The sequence below is a fragment of the Dipodomys ordii genome, unplaced genomic scaffold (genome assembly GCF_000151885.1).
Source record: "Dipodomys ordii isolate 6190 unplaced genomic scaffold, Dord_2.0 Scaffold1, whole genome shotgun sequence".
NCBI lineage: Eukaryota > Metazoa > Chordata > Mammalia > Rodentia > Heteromyidae > Dipodomys > Dipodomys ordii.
The window spans coordinates 26390787-26411410 of NW_012267217.1; the positions used below are offsets into that span (position 1 = coordinate 26390787).

Genomic DNA, 20624 nt, shown 5'->3' on the forward strand with positions numbered 1-20624 from the left:
TGGTTTTTCTAGTTGTCAGGTTCATTTGTAAGTGTCATTACCCTATTCATAGTAAAAAATCATGAACACTGATGTGGTTTATAGGAGAAAAACAACTTGGAACTCTGCTCATAAAAGAACCTGATCTTAGTCTTTTCAGTTCATTGTTATTGATTTTATCAAGTAGACATTTCTGTACTAGCAGTAATCAACTAGAAAATGTAATCGAAAAGATTCAGTATAGAGCCAAAAGTAGTATAAAATACCTTAGCAATAAATAGTCAAAAAACAAAATTTTAAATATAAACAAAAAGACAAATTTTAGTGAAGGCCATGAAAGAAGACTTGTATAGGTGACAAATCTATAAATTTAATGCCATTCCAGTACAGATCCCCATAGGATTTTATCAACTGTCCTTATATCTTTGTTCTCCTATAGAAATGTATCTGTGATTTATATAGCCAGGCAGTTTTCATTTCTAAGAAAATTTCCTCCTCTCTTAATTTGCATCCCTTATCAGTTGTACCTAGCTCCTCACAACCCCACCCAAACCAGATGATTATCAGACTTTTAATAGATCAGAAGTAGCATCTTGTTTATTTGCATTTGTTTCTGAGTTGACCCTAGAAATAGACCATAAATCTAAGGTGGCTTACTGTACCTTATTACTTCAGATCCCTGGAGAAAATGGATAGTTCAATAAAAATGCAAGTAAGTCATCTGGATAGCAATTTTAAGAGGGAAATCCATTAAAGAAAAAAATCACTTCAGTGGGCTGGGAATGTGGCTTAGTGGTAGAGTGCTTGCCTAGCATGCATGAAGACCTGGGTTCAATTCCTCAGTACCACATGAACAGAAAAAATGGAAGTAGCACTGTGGCTCAAGTGGTAGAGTGCTAGCCTTAAGCAAAAGAAGCTCAGGGACAGTGCCCAGTTGTGAGTTCAAGCTCAGGACCGGCAAAAAGAAAAAAGAAAAGTCACTCCATAAAAATTCTGGAGGAAAGGGAAGTACACTGAAAAGAGTAACAGTATGGCTGAGTGTAGTGCAGGGAGCGCTTGGCTCCCCTGCCAGTGCTGTAGGTTAGACCCCAGCACCATGAAAATAAAATAAATAATAATAATAATAATAATAGAATGCTAAAAGTTTCTCAGAATTACATGAACTGTGAAGTTTTAAAGAAAAAAGATAAATGTTTGACTAGATACTTTTGTTATACCCATACTGTAAAGTAGAAAGAAAATGCCTGTCAGATTTCATTTTTGTGTATTTAAATAATACATGTCTTTTTTTTGGGGGGGTGTCCGGTCGTGAGGCCTGAACTCTGGGCCTGGGCGCTGTTCCTCAGCTCTTCAGCTCAAGGTTAGCACTCTACCACTTGAGCCACAGCACCACTTCCGGCTTTTTTCTTTTTGCTTATGTGGTGCTGAGGAATCAAACCCAGGGCTCATGCATACATGCAAGGCAAGCGCTTTACCACTGAGCCACCTTGCCAGCCCCCATACATATCTTGATAGAAAAAATAATCCATTAGAACATACTGACAAAATTTAATAGACTGTTCAAACAAAAGGGAAATGATCTACTTTTTTCCTAAAAGTGGATCTCAATTTTCATTACCTAAGTTTATTTTTTACTGGTCATGGGGCCTACGTGTCCCTGAGCTTTTGTACTCAAGGCTTGTCCTCTACCACTTTGAGCCACAGCACCACTTCCAGTTTTCTGATGGTTAATTGGAGTTAAGAGTCTCAGAGATTTCCCTGTCCACACTGGCTTTGAACCGTGATCCTCCGATCTCAACCCCCTGAGTAGTTAGGATAGACAAGAGCCACCAGAGTCCAGCTTCTAAATTTAATATTTTTATCTTTAACAAGGTTTTACCTTCAAAGTAAAAGAGATTACATATTGCACTGGATTTTTTTTAAAAAATGACAGATTTTTAAAAAGTCTATTTCTATGAACACTATTTCAAATGTACTTAAAACAAAAAAAAATTTTTTTTGACTTTAGGAAGTTATGCTCATAGCCCAATTACAATGAAAGAAAGACTGGCTCATAACAGATAGGAACACTCAAAGATCTAGGCTTATGAGAAAGGTTCCAAGACACTGGTTATTCATCCCAGAATGAACATTCTATTGGCCACTCCTTTTACTAGTATGTTACTTTAATTGTGTCACTTAACTGAATCTTGGAAATTTTGAAGATTTTCTATCAATGCCAGATGTTGCTGTACTTCCTCAAAAAGGTTAAACAAAAGACAGGAAGGACTGCCTGTCTCTACAAAAGAGCTGTCTTTAAGCTCACATTTTGTTGTTGTTGTTGTTTAAGTTAAACAGAACTGCACCCTTTGACCTGACCCAAAAAGGTTGCTAGATAGTTCTTTTCCTCACATATAGACAAACAGTAGTCATATTAGAAAATCATTCTTATGGGCCACTGGTGGTATTCTTGGTGGTTAATGTGCTCAGTTTGATCCCCAGTACCACAAAACAAAGTAAAATGAAGTAGCTGGATACTGCTGGTGGCTCACATCTAGAATCTTAACTACTCAGAAGGCTGAGAGCCATTGGATTTCAAGTAGAAGCCAGCTCAGCTAGAACAGATAGAAATGCCATTTCCCAAATAACAGCAAAAAGCTTGTCTGGAAGAATGGCTCAAGGGTAGAGCACCACCAAACAAGTAAGCTGAGCTCAAACTCCTTCTAGGATAACAAAAACAAAAACCCAAAGCAAACAAAATCTCCAAACACCCCACCCTGCTTTCTCATGTTATCTTCTTCTCTGGTTCTACTGATGTTTGTTTGTTCAGTGGGACTATTAACTGAATGCCAGATGTATGCCAGATGCTTTTCTAAGTGTTGGGAATGCAGCAGTGAATAAAACAGAATCTCTGGATTTATATTCGATGTGTGGGAGACAGGTGATCAATTTGTGGTGATCAACAAGTGCTCTGAAAAAAAATACATATTTGGGAGGAAATAAGGATGGGATCAAACTATTCTATCTAGAAAGATCAAAAGAAGGCCTTCTTTTTTTTTTGCCGGTTGTAGGGCTTGAACTCTGGTCCTGAGTGCTTTCCCTCAGCTCTTCAACTCAAGGCGAGCACTCTACCACTTGAGCTACAGCGCCACTTCCAGTTTTCTGGTGGTTTATTGGAGATAGGAGTCTCACAGTCTTTCCTGCCCGGGCTGGCTTTGAACTGCGATCCTCAGATCTCAGCCTCCAGAGTAGCTAGGATTATAGGCGTGAGCCACCAGCACCCTGTGAAGGCCTTCTTGATAAATGAAAAGATTGAAGGAATCTTGTGTTTCTCTCAGGGATTAATCTTTAGCTGATCAACTTTAAAAGGCCTTTTCAATCAGTATTTTCAGCCTCCTCTCCCATAAATTCACTCATCAAGCTCATGTCTACAAGATTTAATGGCAATTAGGAATTTCTAATTTTGTTCATCTAGTTGCTGACAGTGTGGCTCAAGTGGTCTAGAGCAACTGCTTACCCAATTCAAGGGCCTTAGTTTCCCTGATACAGCTCTCCTCTGTGTGTGTGTGTGTGTGTGTGTGTGTGTGTGTGTGTGTGTGTGTGTGTGTGTGTGTGTGTGTGTGTGTGTGTGTGTGTGTTCTGTGCATCTAATTCTGATTGCATGCTACCTCATAAATGGAGGGAAACTTGCTTTGTTTTTGACTCCTTGACAGTATTCTTCGAACTTGATACTTGAAAAATAGCTTTCATTAATCAGGCCCTTGCTCAGTGGCTTCATTTTTAACTATACAAGGTTTAATATAAGAAATACGTTAATGTTAAGGCTCATAGGTGAAATTAAAATAAAATTAGAAGGAAAAAAGATCACTGTCCAAATAAGTCAACTGTTTATAACTATCTAGGTTTCAATCATTATTATTCAAATTATAGAGTATATATTATATAGTAATACACTGTACACATATTTACATGATATACATATATAATATGTATATAGTATGATTTATGATAATATAATTCAATAATTCCAATTAGAGAATAATATAAGTAAGATTCTTTTTATAGTTAAGAACACTTTTTATTGTGTCTTTTAAACTGATTCTTAGCATAAAGTTCTCAGAGTGACTTGAACTACCGTCCATCCTAAATGATTTGAGAAATGAATGAATAAGTTCTGACATGAGCATACATGTAAACCACTAAAGCCCCATCACTGTTACCATGTGGATGTGACTTGTTAGGAATACATTTACTTCTTGTAGACTTTAATTTTTCCTTTAGAAAATGCCATGTGCTTTTCTGTATATAAAAGTATACTTACATAAACTTAGATGATAGGAAAATGCGCTTTGATGTTTTAAAACATTTAAAATCATCTAGTTGATTTTTAACTGTAAATATTGGAACATTCGTTGGTCAGAAATAGCAGAATTGTGTGAGATGTGCTGTGTACTCTCTGGGAGAGAGAGCTGAGACTCTTGCCTTACTATCTAATGTAGCTAGAGCTTTTTCAGGATTCCCTTAGATTACTCACTGGAGATGAATTTGACAAGACTTGTAATTTGCTTGTTAATAAACTTGTGGTGTATGATGTAGGATAGTCTACATTTAAATGAAATCATTTTAAATTACTAGTAGGATCACTATCAAGTCCTATGGCTAGAGTATTGTTTTTATTTGATAAACTCACATTCTTTTTTTACTGTTAACAAAGCTAGGTATGTACTGCCATATAAAACAACAATCTGATTTTTTGGCTAGCCTGTAAAAACTAATGTTTGGCATCTTCACATTTGTTTTATTGATCATCTTTAAATTAGTTTCTTCTTGAGGAAGAGCATGTCTTACAATTTAATGTTTATTACCTCAATATTTAATGATTATAAGAAAAATGTACTTTTAAAAATCTTGATAACTAGAGGAAATAATGGTTTGGCATTTTATTACTCATTGAAATCAAATTTAAAATTCTGCTTCCATATTATGGGAATCAGGCTTTTTCAATTTTTTTCATTCATTCATTTAGATTTTCTAAAACATATAATCCTTAAACTCACAATTCTCATGCCACAACCTCTCAAATGCTAGAAGTAGGATTCTGTCTTGATGATAAAAAGAGAATTTTTTAAACACCTACATTCTTTCAGTTTTGTTCTGCCTGCAGTATCTGTTTGTGGCATTAGTCATTGTACATATGGAACTTTTATCTGACAGACCTAAGAATCATGAGATTCCCTTCCCAGCAGGAGTCCTGTGGCAAGCAAATGGAATTAGCCAGGGACCCAGCTACATCAAACAGCTTGGCAGGAAGTCTCCTTGACCGGACAAGCCCAAGACTCCTTTTCTCTGACCAGAGTTCTCAATACAATAAGATGTGCTCAAGAGAAATTATACCATATTCCACCCCCACTAAGGGGCACCTGGCAGCCTGACCAACTTAAGATACAGAACAGTTCCATTACCACAAGAATGGTCCCACTTACTCTGGATAACCTATCTTTGCCCCTTACCTCTGACTGCTATTAATCTGTTCTCAGATTTTGCCACTTCAGAAGTGTTACATAATTGGAATCTAACAAGATTTAGTTTTTAACGTTTAACTTTTCCTCCCTCAGCTTAATTTCTTGGAGATTTACTGAATATATTGCCTAAATAGTTTAGTTTTTAACTCAAAATCGTTTTTTTGAGTATATTGCCTATAAAAGAATTTAGACCTTTTCATTTCATACTATGTATGTGCTACAGTTCTTTAGGCTTACACATTTGAAGAATATATTTGGACAGGTTCCAGTGTTTTACTTGAACAAGTAAAGTGTATATGAACATTTGTGTTTATAGGCTTTATAAGAACATGATCTTAATTTCTCTAGAATGAACACCCAAAGAGTATAGTTGTATGCTTGGTGTGTCATTTGCATTATAAGAAACTATCAAAGTTTTCCAGAGTGGTTGAACCATTTTAAATTCCCACTGTGTGGGCTGGGAAGGTGGCTCAGTGGTAGAGCACTTGCCTTGCATGCCTGAGGCCCTGGGTTCAATTCCTCAGTACCACATAAGCAAAAAGAAAAAAAGCCAGAAGTGGCACTGTGGCTTAAGTGGTAGAGCACTAGCCTTGAGCTGAAGAGCTGAGGGACAGCGCCCAGGCCCAGAGTTCAGGCCCCATGACTGGACCAAAAATATAAATAAAAATAAATAAATAAATTCCCACTGTGTGAGTGATCCAATGTCTCTTCATTACACTTGATTTCATCAATTTTTTTAAACTTTAGTCATGTTCATATGTTGAGATTATTATTTGCATTTTCCATCAGGTTAATGGTTAATGAACATCTTTTTCTCTGCTTATTCATAATCTGTATTTCATCTTCTTTGCCCATTTTCTATTGATTATTACTTTTTTACTGTTGAGTTTTAAGAATTCTTTTATTTTAAATACTGTGGGCTTTTCTCATAGAAAAGTTTTTACTTTTGAGATGAAGACTAGTTTATGTTTCTTCCTTTATGAATTATGCTTTTGGTGTCAATTCTAAGAACTGTAAATCCTAGTGATTTTCCCCTATACTTAAAAAAAGAAAGTTTTTGTAATGATACTTTAAGTCCACAACCCTTTGAGTTTATTTATTCTAGGGAGATACTGGGGATTAAATCCTATCAGCTGTTTGCTTTTATAGAAGCTTCGAGATTAAGGTCAAGGTTCTTTCTGGGGTTTTTATCGTTGTTTGTTTTTGACCTTTGCTCAATATTCTAGGACCTTTTTTTTAAAAAAAATGATGATCTTTTTTCTATTGATTTACAAATAGATATAGGATTTAAATTAATCATATTAATAATTGCATTAAATGTAAATGATCTAACCAGCCAAATTAGTAAAAATTATCAGTGGATAAAAAGCTAGACCCAACTCCAATACTGTCAACAGGAGGTCCTGGGGCTCGAACTCAGGGCCTGGGTATTGCCGTTGAGCCTCTTTGTGCTCAAGGCTAGCACTCTACCACTTGAGCTAGAGTGCCACTTCCGGGTTTTTTTCTGAAGAGTTTATTGTAGATGAGAGTCTCATAGACTTTCCTGCCTGGGCTGGCTTCGAACAGTGATCCTCAGATCTCATCCTCCTGAGTAGGTAGAATTATAGGAAAGAGCCACTGGCACCTGGTAGAAGCCAGTTTTAAATATAGGGATATACATATATTAGAAATCAAAATTTTAGAAGCCTGGATGAAATTAAGGATAACTAAATATATAACATATGTAGGGAGGGAAAATTAAGTAGTTGATAACATAGTTAACTGAAGAGGATATTGAAGGTATTCTAGCCCATTAGTAACAAAGGTAATGAGTTCATTTTAAAATAAATTATTTTGCAATTGTACAAAAGTGTTAGAATTCAACATGCCAATTTGTAAGTGTAATGATTCTTATTCAGTGTCACCCCTTCCATCACTCTATTTCTCCCAGCCTCATTGTAATGAGTTCATGTTAACATTTGAACATGTCATAGTTGATATGTTTGTGACTTTCATATTAGAAATTTTCAGTATCTAATTGAAAACATGAATCTGAAGCTTAAAAGACCAGTTTTAGTCAATGATAGATAGTGGCTTAACCAGGACATATATATTGACATGAAGATCCAGAGGAATATCAGTATTAAAGGACCAGTAAAGTAAAAAAGAAAGAGCACTGTCAGGAAGGTCAGGGCCAAGTCTTTTCTATTTTCTAAACTAGTTTCCTTTTGAAAGGCAAAACAGTCTTAGAATTTAGCTAAGGATAGTGCAAAAACATTTCCTGTAATGTAGGCCCAGTAATACTCCTTAAAATACCCAGAAACAATAGCAATTCCTGCCTGCTACTTCCCCTATTGTTATTTTTCTAATAGCACTGGAGACCTTATGCTTACTTAGATAATCAGAACTTATTCTAGGAATATCAGGTCTTTATAGCCTTGTTGTCTTTTAGTTTTGGGGAAAAAGCATACTTGCTTTATAAATGTGTGCTAATTATGAAAGATTATTAAGCATACACACATATAGGGGTTGGAGGCATGGCTCAGTTGTTACAACACTAGCCAGTAAGCAAAACCATCAGGTACTGAGTCTGAATTTCAGTCTTGGACCTAAAAATTAAAAAAAAACAACAACATACATTTAGCTTCTACTTCTATCAGTATTATTTATTCGATGAGACTTGGGCTAATCTTGCTGACAGTAAGAGTCTGGTTCTTCTCATGGATTTAGTAACATGACAGAATTCAGGGCAATAGAGTGTAGTACAGAGAACAATTACGCTGACAGTTTGAGTAGATAAGTAATGGCATGAGGCAGCTTGCCTGAATGCTGGATGGAGACAATGCTACAGAAAAAATATGCCTAGTTTACTTCAAAAGGTTTTTATTCAGTTACATCTTTTCATTGTAGTTATTATCAACTACTGTACCTAGGTATTGATAAGAGTTATTAAGTTACCTGTAGCAACTCAAAATAATAAATGTTAATCTCTCGTCTATAATTCCCTGGGTCTGGAATGTGAGTAATTTAGCTATCTGGATTGGCTCAGGTTTTGTTCTGAGCCATCCTAAAGTTGTAAACCAGCTCCACAGTAGTTTAAGGCTTTACTAGGGTAGGAGAATTGGCTTAACAGTTCACTCACGTGGTTGTTGGCAGGTTTCAGTTCTTCATTGGATGATGGCCAGAGACTTCATTTCTTTGTTATATGTGCCTTTTAATAAGTCTTCTCATTATGTAGCAGCTGCTTTTCACCAAATCAGGAGATCTCAGAAAGTTCTGCAGGGATTTTTATAGGCTAATGCTATTACTTTTGCATATTGTTATACAGACTAACTATGTCCAATTTAGGAATGGTCTATGAGTGTACAAATAACCAGTGTCAGAGATTATGGTGGTAATCTTGGCCACAGTTTTCATTCAGTGTCAGAAAGCAAATCATTTTGTCAGTGTTCTTATTTGTGGTTTGTTGTATTTAATTTAATCCACTATATGGTTATGTTGGATGTTAATGTTTTAAAAACATGTACTAAGTGTTCATTATAAGTTGGCCACGGGGATTTTCTTTTTTCCTTTTCCTTTTTTATTTTTATTTTTTGTGTGTGTGGGTGGGGGGGTGGGGAGGAATGTGGTACTGGGATTTGAGCTGATGACTTTGTACTTACTAGACTGGTGCTCTACCACTTCAGCCATACCTTTATCCCTTTTCTGTAGATTATTTTGTGTGTGGGGGTGATCATGGGGCTTGAACTCTGGGCCTGCAACTTTTGTGCTCAAGGCTAGCACTCTACCATTTGAGCCACAGCTCCACTTCTGGAATTCTTGCTGGTTAATTGGATATGAGTCTCCAAGGCTAATCTGCTCAGACTGGCTTCTTACCACAATCCACAGATCTCAGCCTCCTGAGTTGCCATCCATGCCTGGCTATTCCAGGTTATTTTGAGGTAGTGTCTTGTGAACTTTCCTGCCTGAATTCCCCTTAAACCACAATCCTACTCTCAGCCTCTCAAGTAGATAGGCTTACAGCTCCAACTCTGGATATTGTTTTAAAGACTAAAAGATTTGTCTAGATCCGGAGAGTCACAGATTCCTTTTTGTGTGTGTACAATCTGTGTTTTAGTTCTATAGAAGTAATAATTTCTTAAGATCTCTTGTGGCAGGTGCCATTTTAAGCACTTTATCTTTGCCATTTCATTTAATTGTCAGAATAACCTTGCTGTCGCTTAAATGTATTCAAATCTTGGTTCTCTGTGTGGTAATATTGAACCTAGTGGAGCCTTGTCCTAGAAGGAACTTTTCACGGAACCCTGACTTGTAACTAGAGTGCTATTACAGAGGGAGTCTGGCCCTTCCTAGTGCCCTGACTTCCTGTCCAGGGTAGCTTCAAACTCACAGTCCTGATTCTGCTTCCTAAGTGCAGGAGTTACAGATATTTACCACCATGCTTGGCTTTGCCTTCCTCTTTTACTCTATGACCTTTCATCCTGATGGGGTTGCTACCAGGGAGCCCTTAACAGCACCAGCTCAGTGTTGTTTGGATTTTTAACATCCAAATAAAACAAATTTCTTTTGTTGTTGTTGTTGTTAAGTCACCCAGCCTCCAATATTTCCTCATAGTAATAGAAAATGAATAATACAAAGCCTATGAGGAAGTATTATTTTCCACATTTTATAAATGAGCTACCTTAGTTTTTCTAGGGCCACAATTTTTCTTCCCTTGCTTCTAAATACTTTATTCCTCTGTTTACTTATTCTTTAAGATTCATTTTAGGCATAACCTCTTCTAAGAAATTTTCCCTAATTTCTAAGCAAACATCAAAAATGCCAGAAGTAGAGCTGTGACATAAATAGCTTTGAGCACAAAAATTCAAGGACTGTGCCCAGGCCTGAGCTGAAGCCCCAGTACCAGTACAAAAAGAAAAGAAATAAAAAGAAGTAGACTTATTTTGGCTTATGATTTCAGAGGTTTCAAGCAAATCATCATGACATGAAATATGGTAGAGCAAGCTGCTCCCCTCATAGTACCTGGAAAGCACAGAGAAAGGAAAGAAGGGAGGGGAACAGGATCCCATTTAAGGGTTTATCTCTAGTGATCTAATTTCTTTCCACAAAGCCCCACCTTATAATGGTTCCACATCCGTGGAGCCCGTAGCGCCACAGGGTAGCATCCAAGGCCTTGAACACAGGAGCCTTTGAGGGACATCCCACATTCCAGTGATAACAATAGGAAAGTTGTTGGTAGTTTAATTTTACAACAATCTGTGTGGTAGGTACTACTACTATTAATGTGTTGTTTCTCAAAGCATCTCTAGCCAAATGGAGGTGTGAATGAATGATAGATAAAATTTTGAGGGATGGTGCTAATTGTAGGCATAGACAACAACATGGAAACATGGTTCAGGCATGGCAACAGGCAAACAAGAATGGACAAAGAAACAAAATTTACCTGCTAATGTAGTAGCTAACAGCACACGTTCTAGAAACCAGTGGACTGGGTTTGAATTCTACCATACGATTCACTGGTTGTATAACATGGACAGACTTCTTAACTTCTATGCCTCTAACTTTTGTCTCTAAAATACAGCAATAATCGTATATACTTTATATATTAATTGAGAGGATTAAATGGTATCATGTATGTAAAATATAATACCTGTCATATAGTAGATGCTGAATTACTAGCACCTTTACTAATTTGACAGAATAATGAAGGCAAACTTTTAGTAGTGATAGAAATAAAAATCAGCTTATAAAATATGTAGTAATAATGGCTTTGAGTCATAAATCAGAATTATCAAAAATCTAGGTGTGATAGAAATGTTACAGTTCTGTCTTACAACATAAGTACCTTTACTGGCAGACAGAACACTTTGGCCTAGAGTATCTGAAATAAAGTTAAAAATTAGACTTATAAAGTACACTGAATGATATGTTTCTAATATTCTGTTTTCTTACATTCGTTACATTTGCCAGAAGGCTAAGAAAAAGAAAATCCAAAATCTTCTACCAGCAAATTGACTGCTATGACTTAGAAGATTTCTGAGTTTCACAATTGAAACTGTACTTTATGACTCTAACATACTTCAGATTTACTTGGGTTATCATTATTCTAGAAACAGAAGTTGAGCAAGGATTGAAAGGAGACCTTTTCAAACCTAAGAGAGCCAGAAATGGAGTTCCTATAAAATATTCTGAAAAGTTAATCACTTTTAATATCAGATTTAGGAAAAATACAGTTCTTAAGGAGATAGTGAATCTCTCTCTCTCTTTCTTTCTTTCTTTCTTTATATATGTATGTATAGATGCATATATATAAACATATATATTAGCCACCTCTATAATGTATAATGTATACATATGTGACATACGAGATAATATATATCGCATATAGTTGGGAAATGTGCATGAGAGAGGAGGTAGAATTGCTCAGGAGCTTTCTTTCCTTTTATTCGAATACTTCCTTTTAAAAAAAAAGTTTTAAATATGGCGGTCAAATCCAGGGGCTCACACATGATAGGCAAATACTTAACCTCAGAGCCCTACCCTAGCCCTGTTCAGGAGTTCATCTACAATGTAGCTGTTCATCCTTTCTGACTATATCAGTCTTGAGTGGGGGAAGGGAAACGTGACATGTGTTTAATAAACTTCCTTGAGGACTTCAATACAACCTTCAATACATACTGCCTTCCAAATAAATTACAGGCCATGACAGAATATAGAGTTTACATGATAAAATATAATTGAAAACTAAAGCTAGATGTTCTAAAACGTATTAACTCCTTTTCTTGGGGTCCTGGGACAAAAGCAGTTAAGCTTTAGCTATGTTCTGTTTGGCAAAGAAGAGGGAAGATGGAGATGATGAAGACATTCTTTTTGCACATTCACATACGTTAGACCCTGTTCATTTTTATTTACTCATGGACATATAGCTTGTATGTATAGCCCTAATGGGCCTGACCCAAGTTAATTTTTTTGGTTCAAATTTAGTATCTGGCTTTATATTTATGAAAACAGTTAAAGTGACTACTTCAGTTTTAGAGTTAGAACCTTTAAGGATAATTAAATCCTACAACTTAGAAGTAGAAGCAACAAAATCCAAAGCCAATGAAATACTTTATTAATTTTCTATCTTAATTTTTTTCCTTTGTGGTACTGGAAACTCAGCCACAGCTCTGTGCGTGCTAGGCATGTCTTCTGTACCACCGAGTCACATCCCTAGCCTCTAGCTCAAGTTTCTAAGTTGGTTTAATTATTTTAATTTCTTGTTTTAATTTCTTCAGTTTATTTTAATTGATTAATTTTTGAGACAGGATTTTTCCTCTGCATTGTGGCTGGCCTCTTGTGATTGTTCTACCCTGGAGTCTTGAGTGCTGGAATTACAGGCATGTGACACTATGCTTGGCTAGTTTTAGTTTTTGAAAATAATACTATACCATGTTCCATTAGTAAACAATCTGTAACATACTTTGGCACTATGAATAACTTAAAGTTGCAATATCAGCTATCATGGGATAAAAATATGAGTAAAAGATACTTGGTAGATTTCCATAAGCTAAAAATCTGGTTATTTTGATTTTCTGGAATACAGACCCTAGTTGAGAGGCAGGAAATTATTTGAGGAAAATTGCTTTAACTGTATCATTTAATCAGAGGATGTGTGCTGTTAGCTTACTATAAACATAGGCATTGTTAGTACATAATTTGATGTCTCCTCACTTAAGCAGTGCAAGCATATTTATACCTGACATTTGAACTATTATTTACCCTTCTTATGCTTCCTATTCAGTGACCTTTTCTTCCTTCAAAATTTGGCAAAGCATTGTCTTTCATCAGTTTCAGACAGGCCAGCTTCCCCTCCAGAACTTCCATGCCTTGTTCCCCTTTCCATGTCTGTTTCTCACTCTGTATCAGTTCCGTTATAATATTAATTCCTCCTACAGTCAGAACTTTTACTCATTTTACAAATATTTACTGTTTTCTAATAGAACTTTTCTGAGTTTGTCATTACATGCTTACTTCCTTGCTTATTCTCTGCCTCTTCCCACCACATTCTAAGTACCATTTGGACAAGAACAAAATCTGTGTGCTGGTACATTTTAGGTATTCAGTGAATGTTTTATACTCAATGGACAGTGATTCACAGATAAAAGTAATTTTTAGTTTTCTTCCAGGTTGTACAGCTCTTTTCCCAAAAAAGGTCTTCAGAAAAACATTTGAAACAGTTTACATGCTTTATGGCTAAAGTGCACATGCTTGTTTGATGAAATTATAGGGAGAACATGGGAGAAAGGAGTAGTTAAAAATACTTTGAGACCTAGGGATGTAGCTCAGTGGTAAAGTGCATACCTAGTATGCACAAGGCCTTGGGTTAATTTCTTCCCACTACCACCAAAAAATATTTTTTAAAGATTTAGTTATGTAATGTTTTGTCAGTCATGGGGCTTGATCAGAGCCTGGGTACTATCCCTGAGCTTTTTCTCTCAAGGCTGGCACTCTACCACTTTGAGCCACAGCACCACTTCCGGTTTTCTAGTGGTTAATTGGAGATAAGAGTCTCGTGGACTTTCCTGCCCCAACTGGCTTGGGACGGCAATCCTCAGACCTCAGCCTCCTGAGTAGCTAGGATTACAAGCGTGAGCCATCAGTGCCTGTCAGAAACATATGTTTACTCTCATCCTTACTTTAAGGCAGAGTTAACCACTGAGATTTGAGCACTTTAATGTTCTTGTTTAAATCATTCATTCAACAAATGTTTATTGAGAAACCGTCTGCAAAGCACTTTTACATTTTAGGAATACTGTTGTGAATATGCTAAATAAACAAAACTCATACTTTCCTGCATCTTTTATTCTAGTGGGAGATAGTTGATAAACATATAAACAAATGAATACATGCTATAATTTCAAGTACTTATGAATGCTATGAAGAATATGTAGTAGAATTAAAGGAGGACATAGAAGCAACTACTCTCTTAGACTTCAAGTAAAGATGTTGAGTAAGGTAAAGAAGACAGATATGTCTGCCAATTGGAGGGGAGGGTTGTTAATGTCCCGACTTCCTAGTACAGAATAGAGGACTGGGTAGATAGATGGATAACTAGGCATACATTTGCATTTGAACAAATACATTGTTGTTTGTGTAATGGCATTTATAGGTATAAATAAGAACTACATGTAAATAAGACTTGCTAATATTGTTTCTAATGCTTAGCATGAATTAATTCAATTCTCACAATATTATAGCTTATTATCATTAATATTTCACTTTCCATTTATCCTAGTGAAGTTAAATAACTTGCTTGAAGTCTTGTAACAAATAAGCAGCCAGGCTTGAACCCATGTGTATAGCTCTGGGTTTGTATACTGCACTATTCTTCCTCCTACCATTAGAACATATTGGTTATCATTCACTATTTGTGTAACCTCTTGGTTTGGTGTCATAAAGTGAAAACTACTGGTACATGAAGACTACTAGGCATGAAGCCTACTGGTCAAAAATGTTACCTTAATCCCTAGAGAGGGACTTTAGTATAATTCTATTAGGATAATCTGAATTATAAAGCAGGTTTTTAACACATGTCTAAAAAGTAAGTAAACTGCCTGCTGAATAGCATACTTAAGTCCTATTAGTTGTGAACTGTCAAGGGTCTCCTAATTAGTTTGAGAGTAGGCCATTCTTCCAGAACGTATATGTGTTTATACCCTTATACTTAAGAAAAGAGCAATTCATCAGTGACTATAAAATGTGAAACACTAAGTATAGCTATGCAGTAACTAGAGTGAATCTTCTAGGTGCTAATTGTTAACATTACTGAAATGAAAGCCACTATTTAAATTGTCCTTTACATGCCCCTAATGAATGTAAAAAAAAACAACAATAATTTGACAGTAAAAAATTACATCATGTGGGAGGTAAAGTTTTCTTTTTCCAACTCTTTTCCACTGATGCCTCCATAGTAGACAACCCAGGCCTGTCACCAATGCTCATAAAGAAATGCCTCATAAAGAAAAAGTAAATTTTAAAAGGATATTTTTTCCTGAGAGCATATCTTTAATGAACTCATATATACATTCAAGGTACTCAAAATATTCATTCTCAGTCACTGAAAAAAGAATAAAAGAGTTAAATATGTGAGTGCTACAGTGAAGCCACTTTATTTCCCCTGCGACATGGTGTGGTTCTTTCTATTGTTGAGGAAATGAAACCAGTTCTGAGAGCAAAACTTCTCTTTACTAGTAAGATTGAAGACAGAATTAAGCTTTTAGCTTTCCTATTCCAGAACCTATGCTCTTCAAAGCTTTTTTGTTGTTGGGGTAGATGAGTTGTATATAGGAATGTATGTCCTAATCATGAGTAACTTATCATAAAGGACTGTTGAGTAATTTACCACTTTTTCCTTCAAAACTTGCTCTTTATACATTTTTCTCAAGTTGCTTTTTTGTTTGTTTTCTCATTTTCATATTAGAGACTTGCCCCAAATACTTGATTGTAACTCATGCATAAGAACAAGTCACTGAAAATTAGCTCAGCGCTGAGAGTTCCTGGGTGGAGATTGTAAACTTGCTAGAATGTTTTCTTAAGAAATCCTCATTTAAGGCCTCTAGGTCTTTTCTCTTAAACTCATGATAGACTCTTAAACTCATATATACTCAGCTTGGACTCTTCTATTTTTATGGCTAGAGGATATTATCAAGTCTGCAAATATCCTAGGGTATGGAGATAGGAAGCAGTCTGGTATATACAGTATTCATGCTATGATCTTTTCCTTGATCCTGTCCATTTTAATGTGGTAGATCCTCCTTGTAATCAGTTTTTTAGGACAGAGGATTCTGTTTCACACTCATTCCATAATAAATGTATGTGTTTTTTAAACCCTTTTTTCATCAGTTAAAAACAAAAAAAAGGAGACTATTTAGAAGTCTGCCATATTCTGACTTGCACTTCCTACTGGTACTAATGCTGATTTGTCTGCTAATTTCCTTTCCCCTCATTGCTTGGGTTTTCACTGCTTCCAAAGGGTTCCCTTGTTGTTACTGCTTTTCCTAATTTTTAGATTTCCATATGGCCTTTTCTTACCTGCTCAGTGGTTGCCACTTATCCATAGTTTTCCAGATTCAGTTTTCTTCATATTTGATATTCATCTTCCACTCATTACTCATTAGAATTAGGTCATTTTAACATTGGTCCATTTACTGACATATTAATGCTGTGTGTGTGTGTGTGTGTGTGTGTGTGTGTGTGTGTGTGTGTGTGTGTAAAGGTTTATTATACCTAACCTAAAACATTAAATGCTTTAATGTCTGCAAGTTTTTGTGATTCTGAGAATGGAGACTAGAGTCTTGCTCATCTAAGCAGGCATTGTATCACCTCAGACCTAAAAATTTATGAGTGAGATCATATGATAGAACACAATCAAAATGGTACTAAAACAGTATTTAGATTCCTTCAAGAAGCTGTATGTATATAGGTGTAATTTATGAGTGAGATCATATGATAGAACACAATCAAAATGGTACTAAAACAGTATTTAGATTCCTTCAAGCTGTATGTATATAGGTGTATGTGAATCTTCGATAGATTAGGGTTTAGACATGGATCCAAACCCTAAGATATTTCTATATGTGTATACAAATATTTCAAACTAAAAAAACCCACATAAGTAAAAATCTAAAACATTCCTTGTCCCAAAGATTTAATAAAGGATATCCTACCTGTGTAATTATTTAAGGCTATATATTTTCCTCTTTTTTACTTTGTATATGTAAGTACAAAAATTAGTAATCAAGAATTTCAAAGTAAAGAAAAGGATCTCATCCTGACTTCTCAATTGCCTTTATCAGTTGTAATTGATAAGGTAACCATATCAATCAATTTTATTTTTTATCTACATGGGAAAATCATACTAATTTTGTTTTAAAATGACATCTTGATTCCTATAGGATTCACCTTTATTTGATCTTATTAAACAATCAAAGGACCGAGAAGGACCAGTAGATCACCTTGAATCTGCTTGTCCTCTCAACCTCCCTCTTCAGAATAATCACACGGCAGCAGATATGTAAGTGGATATTTTATGTTATTCATTAAAACTTCAAATAGATTTTGAGCATAAGGGCAATGTAAGATACTTCATAGAAGTTGTAGGGAATATAAATTTTCATATGACGTTATTTCTAATTTGGAGAATGAGGGATATAAGATAATACCCCCGCCGGGCGCCAGTGGCTCACACCTGTAATCCTAGCTACTCAGGAGGCTGAGATCTGAGAATTGTGGTTCAAAGCCAGCCTGGACAGGAAAGTCTGTGTGACTCTTATCTCCATTAACCACCTGAAGACCAGAAGTGGTGCTGTGGCTCAAGTGATCAAGTGCTTGCTTTGAGCTGATGAGCTCAAGGACAGCTCCTAGAGTTCAAGCCCCATGACCGACAAAAATTAAAAAATAATAACCTAAAAATAAAGTTGTTGAAAGGAATAAAAATACCGCTGAAGTATATAGGCTTGGTATAAAAGGCAGAGTCCTTTTTGTTTCTGTTTTTGTTTTTGTCCAGTATTGGGGCTTGAACTCAGACCTCAATGCTGTCACTTGCCTTTTTCATTCAAGACTAGTGCTCTACCACTCCCAACTTTTTGCTGGTTAATTGGCATGAGCCACCAACTCCCAGTTGAAGGTAGTTTCTCTGGCAGAGGTTACAGTTTAGATAAACCATAAGATTGAGTAGGATGTCAGCATGAAAATTCAGTTCAGTATGTGCCACACCATTTGGAGTACAGGGCAGCCTAAATTAGGCAGTAGTGAGAGATATGGAAGAGCATGTCTAATTAGTGCACTCTAGTTGTGATGACAAAAGAAAGCAAGCCTATAAGAAACTGGAAAATTAAAAAACAATTCTTGCATTTTTTTAACTTTTAAGACATTAAATATAATATGGAGCCATTTGTTCAGACAGGAAGAACTTTGGAAAGAAAGCCAAAGTTCTGCGTTAGTCTTAGTACTTTTGTGATGAATATAGTTATGGGTATTAAGTAACTGGATTTTTGTACCTAGTATTGCAGGGAGATTAACCAGTAACCAAGTTAAATCAGTCTATAAGTACCTGATAAAGAACTAAAGGGCAGTGGAAGAGAAGTTATAAAAGGTCAGACACCAGTGTATTTTTAAATAATTGTGCTAGTGAATCCATTTTCCTGTTTACTAGTTAATATACTGTATGTAGTAGAAATAGTAAGGCGTCATACTTTGTTTCTCTGCTACTTAAAACTCACAAAGAGCCAGGTGCCTGTAACTTATGCCTGTATTCCTAGCTACTACTCAGGAGGCTGAGATCTGAGTCAGCCTGGGCAGGAAAACCCAGACTCTTGTCTCAATTTCTTATTTCCAATTAACCACCAAAAAGCTAGAAGTGGAACTGTGGCTCAAATGGTAGAGAGTTAGCCTTGAACAAAATGTTCAAGGACAGCATCTAGGCCCTTAGTTCAAACCCCAAGACCGGTGCACACACATGCTCATGCACACACACACACACATACATGTGCACACACATATACATGCACACACATACCCCACACCATACCACATCACTTGAATCACAAAGATGTGAGCTATTCTATTAAAGGGCAACAAAACAATAGAATTGTCATAAGTTGTGAGGTATTTGTTAATACCTCCACTTCAATTTATACTGGCATATGTAGTATACAGGTTTAAATCTGTTTTGATGTTATTTGAGGTATTTAGTGATAGAATTCTGTACTATATCATTAAGATGCATATACAGCTTAATTCTTAACATGCATATGAATTGTACTTATGAACAAAATTTAAGTGTAGAATAAAAGACAAATGGTAACACTTTGGAATTAATAACTTGCTTTTTAAGCTGGAGTCATTTTATGATATCAATCTAAACGTAATTATTAGATAGAAAATTATGCACCTTCAGCTGTTTTTCCCCAGTAAATCAATAATTTCCAAGTAAAGCCACTTATTACCATAGAATTAGACATGACTATATCTAACATAATCATTAAGCTTTCTCCCTCGCTTGAATTTTAATAACCTGCTTAGAGAATTTGATATAGAATAACAGATCAAATAGGTAAAATGTATTTCAGTATATGTGTGCAAACTTCTAATGATGATTTTCTCTTTGACTATATCTAGGTATCTTTCTCCTTTAAGATCCCCAAAGAAAAAAGGTTCAACAACACGTGTGAATGCTACTGCAAATGTTGAGACACAAGCCACCTCAGCATTACAGACTCAGAAGCCATCGAAATCTACCTCCCTTTCACTCTTTTACAAAAAGGGTTAGTAGAAGATTTACTTTCAAGAGCATGGTCTCTGAAAAGAGAGTGACTAGATTGAAATCATGGCTCCTCTACTTAGTAGGTGTGACTTTGAACACTTAATAGTTCAGTACCTCAGTTTCCTCATCTTTAAAATAACAATAAGCTAGCCGGGTGCTGGTGGCTCACGTCTGTAATCCTAGCTACTCAGGAGGCTGAAATCTGAGGATCGTGGTTCAAAGCCAGCCCGGGCAGGAGAGACCATGAGACTCCTATCTCCAATAAACCACCATAAAACCTGAAATAGTGCTGTGGCTCAAGTGGTAGAGCGCTAGCCTTGAGCTGAAGAACTGAAGGACAGCGCCCAGGCCCAGAGTTCACGCCCCACGACCAACCAAAAAAAAATATAAGCTACATTATAATAATAAGTGTTTTATAGATAATTAAATGAGTTAATACAATAAAATATTTTTAACACTGCCTAGTACATACAGTACACTCAGAAAATGTTAGACATTAGTGATGCTACTGCTTCTGTGGTTGTTCCTTTGTTTGCATCAATGTTATTGCTGTTTATGCAGAGTTTATGCTGGGTATGCAGAGTTGAGACTATGCAATGTGCAGTGACTAATACAGACACATCTTCTGGACATTTGCAGAACATTTAGAAGTATAGAATGTATAGCATTCTCTGATTGTGTATATATGTTGTGGGTAGAGAGGTTAGTTTTACATATCTGTACATGCAAGTCCATACCTGCAAGTCCAAGACATTTTCTTCAAGTTATTCACATTAAAAATGTAATGAAGCTTATAGAATATTCCCCTAGGTTAGGGAAGTAGCTTTCAAAGATAATCCCAAGCCAGCAGGAGTTGGGGG

General features: G+C 36.0%; 1 protein-coding gene across 3 annotated transcripts in view; it reads left to right on the forward strand.

Annotated features, from left to right (window-relative positions):
* Rb1 (retinoblastoma 1) overlaps window positions 1-20624 on the forward strand; it is a 134807-nt gene that overhangs the window by 94869 nt on the left and 19314 nt on the right. For all 3 annotated transcript variants that reach the window (XM_013009310.1, XM_013009330.1, XM_013009321.1), the window contains 2 exons: window positions 17396-17514; window positions 19620-19765. In XM_013009310.1, the coding sequence (XP_012864764.1) occupies window positions 17396-17514; window positions 19620-19765 (265 nt within the window). The remainder of the gene's footprint in view (window positions 1-17395; window positions 17515-19619; window positions 19766-20624) is intronic.